The following is a 13,906-nucleotide window of genomic DNA, read 5'->3' on the forward strand; positions in this document are numbered from 1 at the left end:
AAAACTAAAAGTATTGTGGATGTATATTACAGTACGTGGACGTTTTACAATTCGTGAGCTCGTTTCATAGTTTGTAGCCATGTTATATATAAATTTGTGCATATTTTGTAGAAATTCCTGAGCATTTAAACATTTTTAGTGGGGATGTTGTATATCAATTTTCTTACTGGTGCTCTTCCATGCCGTCCTTAGGAGGGGTGCGTCACTTGAGTAGGTTGAGTCACTGACGTGATCTTCCTGTCTGGGTTGGCGCGCCCTTTTGGGTTGTGCCGTGGCGGAGATCTTTGTGGGCTATACTCGGCCTTGTCTCAGGATGGTAAGTTGGTGGTTGAAAATATCCCTCTAGTGGTGTGGGGCTGTGCTTTGGCAAAGTGGGTAGGGTTATATCCTTAAATCCTTGAGAGAATTGAGACATGGATTGTGTGTCATTCAGAGGGTGATTCGGCAAGACAACTGAGTTAATTGCCTTTGAACAGGGTATGGTAGTAGGTGCCAGGCGCACCGGGTTAAGTGTGTCAAGATCTGCAACACTGCTGTTTTTTTCAAGCTCAACCGTTTCCCATGTGTATCAAGAATGGTCCACCACCCAAAGGACGTCCAGCCTACTTGACACAACATGGGCCAGCATCCGTGTGGAACACTTAGGGCAGCTTGAAGAGTCCATGCCCAGACGAATTGAGACTGTTCTGAGAGAAAACGGGTGTGCAACTCAATATTAGGAAGACGTTCCTTATGTTTTGTGTACTCAGTGTATGTAGTCCAAAATGTTTTTAAATAGTACAGTATCACAAACCACAGTACAAAACCATATAAAGTGTGGGCCTGTAGTATCTGTAAATCAACTAAATGTTGTTTTTATTTCCATATGCAGATAATAAAGCATCATTGTTCATGTAATAATCTAATATTAGCATTATACCTCCAGGAAGAGGAAATGGTCATAAAATCAAATAGATGAAAAGACGGAAACAAAAAATGTTTTTGAACTACAACTTATTTTATTTTAAAATGTCAAATTCAGTGCAAAGTAATGTAGTGCATTGGTGTCTAGATCCCTGTTGGGTGGCAAAGTGTCACAATAATCCTGTGGGGAGAGAAAACAAGAGCATACATTAAATTAATGGGTGTTAACTAATCAGGGTTCAACAAAGCACTTCAAGTCCTCAATTCCTTCAAAAGAGAGAGAGAAGGAGAAAGGAGTATGGTCCCTGCAGTAGGACTACATGCTGGCCATGAGGTTCTCCAAGTGGTACTCCAGGAGGCTGGAGAGCTCAGTGACCAGAGACTCTGGGTTAAAGTACCAGGCCAGCTGCTGGCCAAACATGTCATCTAGCAGAGCCATCAGTCCGCCCTGAAGAGAACACCACACAACACATAGAAAATGGCTCTGAGCTTATCAAGAAGAAAGAGACAATTAGAAATACTCCCCCTAAAATGGCATTGAAACCCGGTTAACCATGAATAAGGAAGCCAAAAGGAAGTACACTAAGAATATGGAAGTAAACAGGAAGTAACCTCTTGACTTGTACATTGAGCAGCAGCAGGTATCTGTCAGCCTCTGGCTCCATGTTGGCAGCAGTGGGCAGGGAGGAGTACAGGAGAGCGTACAGACGCTCCAGAAACCCCACCAGGGTGCTAAAGGAAACAAAGGAGGAGAAAAGATGAGAGAAGAGAAGAGGAATTTAAGAAACTGCTAATAGAGAGATATCAAAACATGTACCAGTGAGATGCTACTTACCACCATCAGGGACTTCTGAGCTGTCATCATCCCAAACAGCACCAGCTCAAGAACATCTATCATGTTCACATGATGGACTTTTGAAAAATAGAATGATTTCATGAGACAGCTACTGTGATGTATAAAAGACATGCATGTTGCTCAGTGAGACTTGAAAGAGTTAATGAACTCAGCCTCAGCCAGCTCCCTTCAATGTCATTCCGCGAGGGGTCACTCAGGTAGTCCACAAAGTCATTATAGGTACGGATGAATTTGGCCTCGTCCTATGACAAAGAAAAGAGCATCTTAGTGAACAGAACACATTTCCCCTCAGGGACGCTCTCTTTCCCTTGAAAGAGAATGAGTTAGTGAGTTACCATGTGGTTGGCCTGAACAAGGCCGCCCAGGAGGACCTTTCCCGCCACAAACAGATGTTTCCTGCTCAGGGTGGAACCAAGCAGGGTCTAGGGAAGAGGGAAGAGTTAGGGTGAGACATCTTCCTCTTGGAGACAGAACAAGAAGTCACAGAGACAAAAAGAACAGTGGGTCCACTCACAGTGAAGGCCTGGCGCAAGGAGTCGAGCCTCAGGGCGATGTCCTCCACTCTCTTGGTGGTAAGGTAGAGGCTGTGAAAGGGAGGGAATGGAGCATGTCAACCATTAGAGTCAATGGGGGATAACAGCATTATGACCACTATCCTTCAGCATTTGACAAGCTCAGACTACACAGACATTTAGAGGAACTCACTTTAGCAGAGGAACCTCCCTCTCCTCAGGCAGCAGGTCCTCCTCCCAGCCCTACGACAACAAAACAAGCATTCAAAATCAGTGACCAGTGCAATGACATAACAAACAATCGGTCAATGGAAGGATCTTAATGCTCCTAGTCAATAGTATGTGTGTGTAACGTCTGACCTCATAGCAGTTGTGGCCCTCAGGCTCTGGGTCAGTGAACTGCTGAGTGGTGGGAGTAGAGAAGGAGGCAGCCTCCGACCACGCTGAAGAGGAGAGAAGCCCGTCCAGCCCCATGTGGAGAGTGGCGTACACCACTGAGACATCAGTCTGCTGCTCAAAACACACACAACACACCGGTTTACCACACACACACACGTTATTAGAAAACACACCAAATCGAATGCAAAAATGCCCAGTAATGTCTAGTCTATATACATAGGAAATCGTTTATTTACCTGGTAGCAGCCAAGCGTCACGTCCACAGACGTCTCGTGGCGGAGGTGAGACGCATAGTGGGTCACCCTGCCAGCCACACGCTGACAAAGAGAGAATACATATTAAGGCCAAATGGAATAAGTGAAGAAAAGCCTAATCTACTACTGTTTCAGTAGTATTTACGTCTTACCTGGATCCAAGTGATGGACTGCACTTTGGTGGCACAGTAGGGGATGCCCTCTGGACTAAGCCTGGCTGTCTCCTTGGAGATGGCCCACACCAGTTGAGTCTCCAGGCCTCTCACCCTACTCACGTGGTGCATCCTCACCACCACCTGCTGTTGAGATAAACAACAAGACAACATCAACAAAACCACTTCGGCAATTGCTGTGACACATTTCCATCAAGATCAAATGACTGACAATATAGATTATGATTAGGTTGTTACAAAGACACATACCTGGGATCCCCCACGCATGTAGGTGATGATGGGGCTGATGAACTGGAAAGTTCTCCAAGCTTTAACCACCGGACCGGCATTGTTCTGCACATTACAATACATTCATGTTGGAAACAGTAAACATTGTAACAGTGATGTGACTGTGTGTGTGTGTGTCTCTTACCCTGATCACAACAGGCCCACAGTACTGGGGGCTGAACCTAATCGGAATCAACTGCCAATTGCCAGTGGCCTCCTAAAGCAGAAAGCAGACAAGAGATTTGTTTCATGTTAAAGAGACACAACTTGAATATCTGGGATATTTTTCAAACATAAAACCCCAAACTTTCAGAAAATTGTACCTCAAGGATAGTCTGCACATCTGGCACATCCTCAAGGATGATAGCAGCATTCTGGTCATCAAGGAGGACTGGCAGCTGTGGAACATCTGGCACATCATCCAATGGCACATCCAACTGGACCTCATCCAGGACAGTTGTTTCTAAAATGAGGAACATTGGAATATAAAATAAACTATTGTTAGGACATAAAAAAAATAGCAAGATTGCTAATATTAGCTAGCTAGGTAGCAAAAGTTGATTGCTTAGCAACAGTTACTAAAGTTAATGTTAGCTAGCAAGCTACAACATCTCTAGCACAAGCATTTTTGCCAAGTCTGAATGATAGAAATACACAACATTTCGCAAATTATAATGACATTGTTAAATGTAGTAAAATAAGAGTTGTAAACTCCACATACCCTCTTCGAAGTCGCTGTCGCTGTCCACCTGTCGACGATCACGAACCCTGCAAAACAGAAAAAGACAAGAAAAACAAGCCACAAATGAATTTGAACAACCTGTCGACGCAGTAGGCCGCCGACGTCCACACACTCTCTCTGCCAGTCTTGAAAAGCACCCAGGCATTTTCCAGTCGATTGTTCTCAGGTCTCAAAAATCAAACAAGTTTGTTGTCAGCAGCAAAGTTGTTGTTTTCGCACAGAAAACGTTCCATAGAACGTCGGTTAGATGTCTCTTGGCAACACACGTTCGAAAATGATTGTTTACAAAATTGACAACTGTGTTGCCATAGAAATTAGTTTGGAATTCTGATTCCCTTTAGAATCCCTTAAAATTGCTTGTCATCATTCTAGTGACGTCGACGTGCTCCTTCGTAGCTCAGTTGATAAGAGCATGACGTTTATTAATCACCCAACTTCTTGCAAATTCTTTAAATAATAGTCCTGTACAAGGTATTTCCATAGCTGGTAAAGAAATTATTATAAGCCAGCTGGCTGACGATACTACACTTTTTCTGAAAGACGCTAACCAAATTCACATATCGATCAATGTGATACAATCCTTTTCCAAAGCGTCTGGTCTATATCTTAACATTAAGAAATGTGAACTCATGGCTGTCAAAGATTGTGTGACACCTTCATATTATGGTATTCCAGTAAAAGAAGAACTTACATATTTAGGCATAACCATTACAAAGGATCAGAAGTCTAGAGGCTTACTAAATTTTAACCCTCTTATTAAAAAAACCCAGAAGAAACTAAATCAATGGCTACAGAGGGACTTATCTTTAAAAGGTAGAGTCCTAATAACCAAGGCTGAAGGTATCTCTAGACTAACATATGGTGCTCTATCTTTATATCTTGACCGTAAAATAAGCAAGGAGATAGACCAGATGCTTTTCAACTTTCTTTGGAGAAACCGTACCCATTACATTAGGAAAACTGTTGTAATGAACACTTATGAGAATGGTGGACTGAATTTTCTGGATTTTACTACTTTAAATAATACTTTCAAGATCAATTGGATAAAACAATTCCTAAGAAGACCCACTTCTATCTGGAATTTTATTCCTCATCATGTCTTCTCTACTTTTGGTGGCCTTAACTTCATGTTGTTTTGCAATTATAATATTGACAAAGTTCCAGTGAAACTTTCTGCTTTTCATCGGCAGGTTTTCTTGTCGTGGTCCTTAATTTATAAACACAATTTTTCTCCACACAGATATTATATATGGAATAATCGGGATATATTGTATAAAAATACCTCTCTGTTTTTAGAATATTGGTTCAGAAATAATGTCCTATTGGTGAGCCAACTGGTAAATGCAGAGGGTCTTTTACTCAGTTATAAAGAATTCTTATCACTTTACAAGGTCCCTGTAACACCTAAAGATTTTGCAATTGTTTTAGATGCCATTCCCTCAGGTGTTGCTATGTTATTCAGGAACATGTCAAGACCTGACCCTCAGAGCCTACCTTCTGTTGACCCTGTTGACTCATCAGTAGGAAAGATTTGTTTCTCTTTTGGTCCATTCAACAACAGAGCGATACGATCCTTGTTTCAGCAGGATGTTGTATCTATACCTTATGTCATGCCTTATTGGAATGGATTTATTGATAATATCTGTTGGAAAAAGTTTGGATGTTGCCACACACATACCTACTTGTTAACAAAATTAAGGAAGTTTCCTTTAAAATTATTCGTCAGCATATGTCATGGAAAGAGCAGGTGTTCTTCATGTTTTATACACTCAGTGTAACTCATTGGCACTGAAATTAGTTATTTTCAACCATTAACTGGGGCCTTGTTGAGGCCTTATCTAAGTACGGACAGGGATCGAAAACATGAACTTCCGTTTTTGAAAATGATGCCATAAAAGTTGGCAACCATGCCACTTCTGTTCTATAAATGTACTAACAGGGATTGAACACATGTTCTTCAGATTACAAGAACAAATGATTTAGCACATCTCTGTTTCCTGCTTAGAATTTCAACATTCTGGAAAGTAGAAGTTGGGTCTTTGCAAAAAAAACATGGAGAAGCTGGGGATTGCAACCAGGACCTCATACATGCAAAGCATGTGCTCTATCACTGAGCTATACCCTCTTTCTGAGAAAGAAAAAAATGTTTCTTATTTTTTTAAATTTCACCTTTATTTAACCAGGTAAGCCAGTTAACCAACACAAAAACATCCTATGGCGTTCTGCATTAGCATCGAACAGCCCCCGTGATATGCAGCTGTTCGGGGAAGCTAGAAACCATTATACACAGGCAGTTAGAAAAGCCAAGGCTAGCTTTTTCAAGCAGAAATTTGCTTCCTGCAACACTAACTCAAAAAAGTTCTGGGACACTGTAAAGTCCATGGAGAATAAGAACACCTCCTCCCAGCTGCCCACTGCCATGAAGATAGGAAACACTGTCACCACTGATAAATCCACCATAATTAAGAATTTCAATAAGCATTTTTCTACGGCTGGCCATGCTTTACACCTGGCTACTCCTACCCCGGTCAACAGCAGTGCACCCCCCACAGCAACTCGCCCAGGCCTTCCCCATTTCTCCTTCTCCCAAATCCGTTCAACTGATGTTCTGAAAGTGCTGCAAAATCTGGACCCCTACAAATCAGCCGGGCTAGACAATCTGGACCCTTTCTTTCTAAAATTATCTGCCGAAATTGTTGCCACCCCTATTACTAACCTGTTCAACCTCTCTTTCGTGTCGTCTGAGATTCCCAAAGATTGGAAAGCAGCTGCGGTCATCCCCCTCTTCAAAGGGGGGGACACTCTTGACCCAAACTGCTACAGACCTATATCTATCCTATCATGCCTTTCTAAGGTCTTCGAAAGCCAAGTCAACAAACAGATTACCAGATTAACAGATTTCGAATCTCACCATACCTTCTCTGCTATGCAATCTGGTTTCAGAGCTGGTCATGGGTGCACCTCAGCCATGCTCAAGGTCCTAAACGATATCTTAACCGCCATTGATAAGAAACATTACTGTGCAGCCGTATTCATTGATCTGGCCAAGGCTTTTGACTCTGCCAATCACCACATCCTCATCGGCAGACTCGACAGCCTTGGTTTCTCAAATGATTGCCTCGCCTGGTTCACCAACTACTTCTTTGATAGAGTTCAGTGTGTCAAATCGGAGGGTCTGCTGTCCGGACCTCTGGCAGTCTCTATGGGGGTGCCACAGGGTTCAATTCTTGGACCGACTCTCTTCTCATTATACATCAATGAGGTCGCTCTTGCTGCTGGGGAGTCTCTGATCCACCTCTACACAGACGACACCATTCTGTATACTTCTGGCCCTTCTTTGGACACTGTGTTAACAACCCTCCAGGCAAGCTTCAATGCCATACAACACTCCTTCCGTGGCCTCCAATTGCTCTTAAATACAAGTAAAACTAAATGCATGCTCTTCAACCGATCGCTACCTGCACCTGCCCGCCTGTCCAACATCACTACTCTGGATGTCTCTGACTTAGAATACGTGGACAACTACAAATACTTAGGTGTCTGGTTAGACTGTAAACTCTCCTTCCAGACCCATATCAAACATCTAGAATTGGCTTCCTATTTTGCAAAACAGCATCCTTCACTCAAGCTGCCAAACATACCCTTGTAAAACTGACCATCCTACCAATCCTCGACTTTGGCGATGTCATTTACAAAATAGCCTCCAATACCTTACTCAACAAATTGAATGCAGTCTATCACAGTACAATCTGTTTTGTCACCAAAGCCCCATATACTACCCACCATTGCGACCTGTATGCTCTCGTTGGCTGGCCCTCGCTTCATACTCGTCGCCATACCCACTGGCTCCATGTCATCTACAAGACCCTGCTAGGTAAAGTCCCCCCTTATCTCAGCTCGCTGGTCACCATAGCATCTCCCACCTGTAGCACACGCTCCAGCAGGTATATCTCTCTAGTCACCCCCAAAACCAATTATTTCTTTGGCCGCCTCTCCTTCCAGTTCTCTGCTGCCAATGACTGGAACGAACTACAAAAATCTCTGAACCTGGAAACACTTATCTCCCTCACTAGCTTTAAGCACCAACTGTCAGAGCAGCTCACAGATTACTGCACCTGTACATAGCCCACCTATAATTTAGCCCAAACAACTACCTCTTTCCCTACTGTATTTAATGTATTTATTTATTTTGCTCCTTTGCACCCCATTATTTTTATTTCTACTTTGCACATTCTTCCATTGCAAATCTACCATTCCAGTGTTTTACTTGCTATATTGTATTTACTTTGCCACCATGGCTTTTTTTGCCTTTACCTCCCTTATGTTAGGGAAGATTCAGAATTTGTTGGTAACATATGTAAGATGTTTTATATTTATCTAATGTGTGTAAGTTACTTCTCATCAGAATGGTATTTTGTATAATACTGGTTGCAGTTTCCTGTTCTATGTCAAGACTAAGTTGCATGGGCCGCTGAGAGGGGAGAGGTCAAAGTGTCATCATGTGTAAACATATCTTTTACTCCCTACCTTTCCCAGTGGGGAAAGGAGGGTGGCAGTGTCTGGAATCATTCTATGCTCCCTCTAATGTTGTTTCTATCTTAACCCATAGCCTCATTCTCCTCTCCGTGAGTTTGTCCAGGATTTTGTATTTAGAGTGGGTTGTATCTAAATGACATTTTGATATATGCCTGTTGATATGGAGGATTGGTTTTTGGTTCTGGGGTTTGGAAAAGGAGACAAAGCTGAACGATGAATTATGTCTATACTGTCTGACTATGTGTGATCTTTGCTATAAAGGATCCCATTTTGCCATTGTGTGGGGACTCTCAACTTTTCATTAGAGATACTGAACTGTTGAAAGTCAAAATGCTATAGAGCTTATATAATTAAAGATGGACTTTTATAACTAACTCTGACTTGTGTGTGTGGTTTGCTCCCATGATTTGGTAAATAGAGGAAATTTCCACGACACTTATCTCACCTCATTTGCTCACATCTTATATAGACTTGTTTATACTGTATTATTGACTGTATGTTTGTTTTACTCCATGTGTAACTCTGTGTCGTTGTATGTGTCGAACTGCTTTGCTTTATCTTGGCCAGGTCGCAATTGTAAATGAGAACTTGTCAGTCAATAATACAGTATAAACAAGTCTATAACTTGCCTACCTGGCAAGTAGCAAATATTCAAACGAGAACTTTGAAGGCCGAAGTGGAGAAGGGTTCCATGTGAACAGCAGTTGAACATGGGTCAGTCGGTCCTAAGAGATGGGCGAACGCCGTTCGGAAGGGAGGGGCGATGGCCTCCGTCGCCCCCGGCCGATCGAAAGGGAGTCGGGTTCAGATCCCCGAATCCGGAGTGGCGGAGATGGGCGCCGCGAGGCGTCCAGTGCGGTAACGCGACTGATCCCGGAGAAGCTGGCGGGAGCCCCGGGGAGAGTTCTCTTTTCTTAATAACCTCTTGAAGCTACGGGGCACTATTTTTATTTTTGGAAAAATAACGTTCCCAAAGTAAACTGCCCATTTCTCAGGACCAAATACTAGAATATGCATATTATTGACAGCTTAGGATAGAAAACACTCTAAGGTTTCCAAAACTGTAAAAATATTGTCTGTGAGTATAACAGAACTGATATTGCAGGCGAAATCCTGAGAAAAATCCAATCAGGAAGTGACTCTTATTTTGAAACCTCTGTCTTTCTATGCATCCCTATTGCCCATTGAAAGGGATATCAACCAGATTCCTTTTTCTGTGGCTTCCCTAAGGTGTCTACAGCCTTTAGACATAGATTCAGGCATTTATTTTGAAGAATGAGCGTAAACGTCCACATTGCGTAAGTTGTCTGGTGTTGGCTCTCAGTGTGATTTTTGCGCAAAACAGAGAGGTAGCCATTTTTCCTCCCGGGTCCTAGTGAAAAAATAACTGTCCTGGTTGATATATTATCGAATAGATATTTGAAAAACACCTTGAGGCTGGTTTATAAAAAACATTTGCCATTTTTCTGTCGATATTATGAATATCATTTGGAATTTTTGTCTGCGTTGTCATGACCGCTATTTCCGGTGAATTCCTAGGCATAACGCATCAAACTAACGGATGTATTTGGATGTAAAAAATATCTTTATGGAACAAAAGGAACATTTGCTGTCTAACTGGGAATCTCGTGAGTGAAAACATCCGAAGCTCATCAAAGGTAAACGATTCATTTGATTGCTTTTCTGATTTTCGTGACCAAGTTACCTGCCGCTAGGTGTACATAATGTTTTGTTGTAATATCGATAAACTCACACAAACGCTTGTATTGTTTTCGCTGTAAAGCATAATTTCAAAATCTGAGACGACAGGGTGATCTACACCAACAAAATTAAATCTGGTTGGGAATGGAAAATGGGTGTTAAATTTACACCGGAGTGGTGGGATGAGGCGATTGATAGAGTACGCTCTACTACATCTTGTGCTCATCTTGGTCTCATACAATTTAAGGTTTGACATAGGGTGCATGTTTGCAAATCCAAATTGTCTGACAAATATTCAAATGTAAATTATGAGTGTGATAGATGTCATGTCTCACCATTTGACCTCATTCATTCAATGCTCTAAACTACAGAATTACTGGGATTCTATTTTTACAACTTTAGCTGTGGTACTCAAAATTAACCTGCAGCCTGGTGACGGCGATGGCTAAAAGGCTGGTGATGTCAACCGCCAAACAAGGAGAGGGACCGACTCCGGCGGAAGTTGTGACAGTACCCCCCTTGATGCGCAGCTCCAGCAGTGCGCCGACACTGGCCTCGGGGACGACCCGGAGGGCAAGGCGCAGGGCGATCCGGATGGAGACTGTGGAACTCCCGCAGCATCGAAGGGTCCAACATGTCCTCCCCAGCATCTCTCCTCTGGACCGTACCCCTCCCACTCCACGAGGTACTGAAGGCCCCTCGCCCAACGCCTCGAGTCCAGAATGGATCGGACTGTATACACCGTCCCCCTCGATGTCCAGAGGAACCTCCCGCACCTCAGACTCCTGGAGTGGACCAGCCACCACCGGCCTGAGGAGAGACACATGAAACGAGGTGCTAATAAGGTAATCTTGTGGAAGCTGTAAACTGTAACAATCCTTGTTCACTCTCCTCAGGACTTTGAATGGCCCCACAAACCGCGGGCCCAGCATCCGGCAGGGCAGGCGGTGTTATAAATATTCACTTAACTTTGATGATCTTCATCAGAATGCACTCCCAGGAATGCCAGTTCCACAGTGCCTTGCAAAAGTATTCATCCCCCTTGGCATATTTTGTTGCATTACAACCTGTAACTTAAATGGATTTTTATTTGGATTTCATGTAATGGACATACACAAAATAGTCCAAATTGGTGAAGTGAAATGTAAAAAATAACATGTTTCAAAAAATCATACAAACACAGAAAAGTGGTGCGTGCATATGTAGTCACACCCATTGCTATGAAGCCCCTAAATAAGATCTGGTGCAACCAATTACCTTCAGAAGTCACATAATTTGTTAAATAAAGTCCACCTGTGTGCAATCTAAGTGTCACATGATCTGTCACATGATCTCATGATACACCTGTTCTGAAAGGTCCCAGAGTCTGCAACACCACTTAGCAAGGGGCACCACCAAGCAAGCGGCACCATGAAGACCAAGGAGCTCTCCAAACAGGTCAGGGACAAAGTTGTGGAGAAGTACAGATCAGGGTTGGGTTAAAAAAAATATATACAAAACTTAGAACATCCCACGGAGCACCATTAAATCCATTATTAAAAAATGGAAAGACTATAGCACCACAACAAACCTGCCAAGAGAGCGCCAGCCACCAAAACTCTCAGACCAGGCAAAGAGGGCATTAATCAGAGAGGCAACATAGAGACCAAAGATAACCCTGAAGGAGCTGCAAAGCTCCAAAGCGAAGATTGGAGTATCTGTTCACAGGATCACTTTATGCCATACACTCCACAGAGCTGGGCTTTATGGATGAGTGGACAGAAAAAAAGCCATTGCTGAAAGAAAAAAAATACCAAATACGTTTGGTGTTCATGTTAGAGGAATTAAATTCCTATATGCTTATTACCCAATTCAATTAATACACTCAGCCCATTTCTAAGGATTTGTAAGAAACTTATTTGCATAAAATGGGCGGAGACCAGTCTCAAAATCAAGCACTAGCATTTATTCTCGATAGTACTGAACATGATACAATTTACAACAGGTTATAAACTGAAAATGAGGTCATTAGGTTTCAAACTGTCCCGTCCCTCCTCCACTCCAGTACAATGGCAGTATAGTTCTCAAGCCTTCCTACATCGACCCCCACCAGTATAGATAATTTATGACCAAGCCAAAGTCTCCCTGTGTAGATAAGCATTTTAGCCAGTCTGACGATAAGTTAATTCGTTTCTACCAAGGAACAGACAGTCATTGTTCTAATTCTTGATTATAATTACACACATTATATTCAGTACTAGGATTAAAATAAAATTCATACATCTATACAGTAACATAATAGTATTCTGATTAGTCAGTCCTGTGTAACGGTTTTCCTGTTGTGAAGGAGAAGCGGACCAAAATGCAGCGTGGTGGTTATTCATGTTCTTTCATTTCTAAAGACACTATACATGAAATAACTAAACAAAACAAGAAAAGTGAAAACCTAAACAGTCCTATCTGGTGCAAACACAGAGACAGGAACAATCACCCACAAACACACAGTGAAACCCAGGCTACCTAAATATGGTTCCCAATCAGAGACAATGACTAACACCTGCCTCTGATTGAGAACCATATCAGGCCAGACATAGAAATAGACAAACAAGACATCCAACATAGAATGCCCACTCAGATCACACGCTGACCAACCAAAACATAGAAACATACAAAGTAAACTATGGTCAGGGTGTGACATCCTGATTGAAATGTATACATAATTGGTCATTATTGATTAAAAAAATCCCTTAACAGTTCTCCAAAAGGCATGCGGGAGACTCCTAAAACATATGGAAGAAGGTACTGTGGTCAGATGAGACTAAAATGTAGCTTTTTGGCCATCAAGGAAAACGCTATGTCTGGAGCAAACCCAACACCTATCATCACCCCGAGAATACCGGCAGGGACTGAGAAGCTGGTCAGAATTGAAGGAATGATGGATGGTGCTAAATGCTGGGAAATTATTGAGGAAAACCTTTTTCAGTTTTCTAGTGATTTGGTGACTGGGATGGAGGTTCACCTTCCAGCAGGACAATGAGCCTAAGCATACTGCTAAAGCAACACTCAAGTGGTTTAAGGGGAAACATTTAAATGTCTTGGAATGGCCTAGTCAAAGACCAGACCTCAATCCAATTGAGAATCTGTGGTATGACTTGAAGAATGGGCAAAAATTCCTGTGGTTAGATGTGCCAAGCTTATAGAGACAAACACCAAGAGTCTTGCAGCTGTAATTTCTGGCTCTAGAAGTTATTGACCTTGGGGGGGATAGTTATGCACGCTCAAGTTTTCAGTTTTGTTGTCTTATTTCTTGTTTGTTTCACAAGAAAACATATTTTGATACAAGCCCCCCAAAAATCCATTTTAATTCCAGGTTGTATAAGGCAGCAAAATAGGAAAAATGCTAAGGGGGTGAATACTTTCGCAAGCCACTGTACTCTCTCAGCTGAGGCAATTTTACACACATTAACACACACAGAATAGGTAGACTACATTCAATATAATAGGCCTATGAGTTGAATCAAAACATGTTTGTCCATAATTCATGAGTTGAATTATTGGATTCATTACAGATCATGTGACATCAA

At 42.3% G+C, this 13,906-nt stretch overlaps 1 protein-coding gene across 1 annotated transcript; it reads right to left on the reverse strand.

The window, feature by feature from the left end:
- Positions 1-1,219: 1,219 nt before the first annotated feature.
- LOC112243731 lies at positions 1,220-4,612 on the reverse strand. The gene is made up of 13 exons (XM_042308755.1): positions 4,086-4,612; positions 3,688-3,827; positions 3,510-3,581; positions 3,347-3,430; positions 3,077-3,223; positions 2,907-2,987; positions 2,632-2,781; positions 2,465-2,514; positions 2,274-2,343; positions 2,095-2,181; positions 1,913-2,001; positions 1,530-1,635; positions 1,220-1,351 (listed from the first exon to the last, which is right to left on the reverse strand). Exons 1-13 carry the CDS (start codon positions 4,249-4,251, stop codon positions 1,220-1,222), a joined length of 1,374 nt encoding a protein of 457 aa, XP_042164689.1. The 5' UTR covers positions 4,252-4,612.
- Between the last annotated feature and the right edge of the window lie 9,294 nt (positions 4,613-13,906).

This window comes from Oncorhynchus tshawytscha, linkage group LG29 (genome assembly GCF_018296145.1).
Source record: "Oncorhynchus tshawytscha isolate Ot180627B linkage group LG29, Otsh_v2.0, whole genome shotgun sequence".
NCBI lineage: Eukaryota > Metazoa > Chordata > Actinopteri > Salmoniformes > Salmonidae > Oncorhynchus > Oncorhynchus tshawytscha.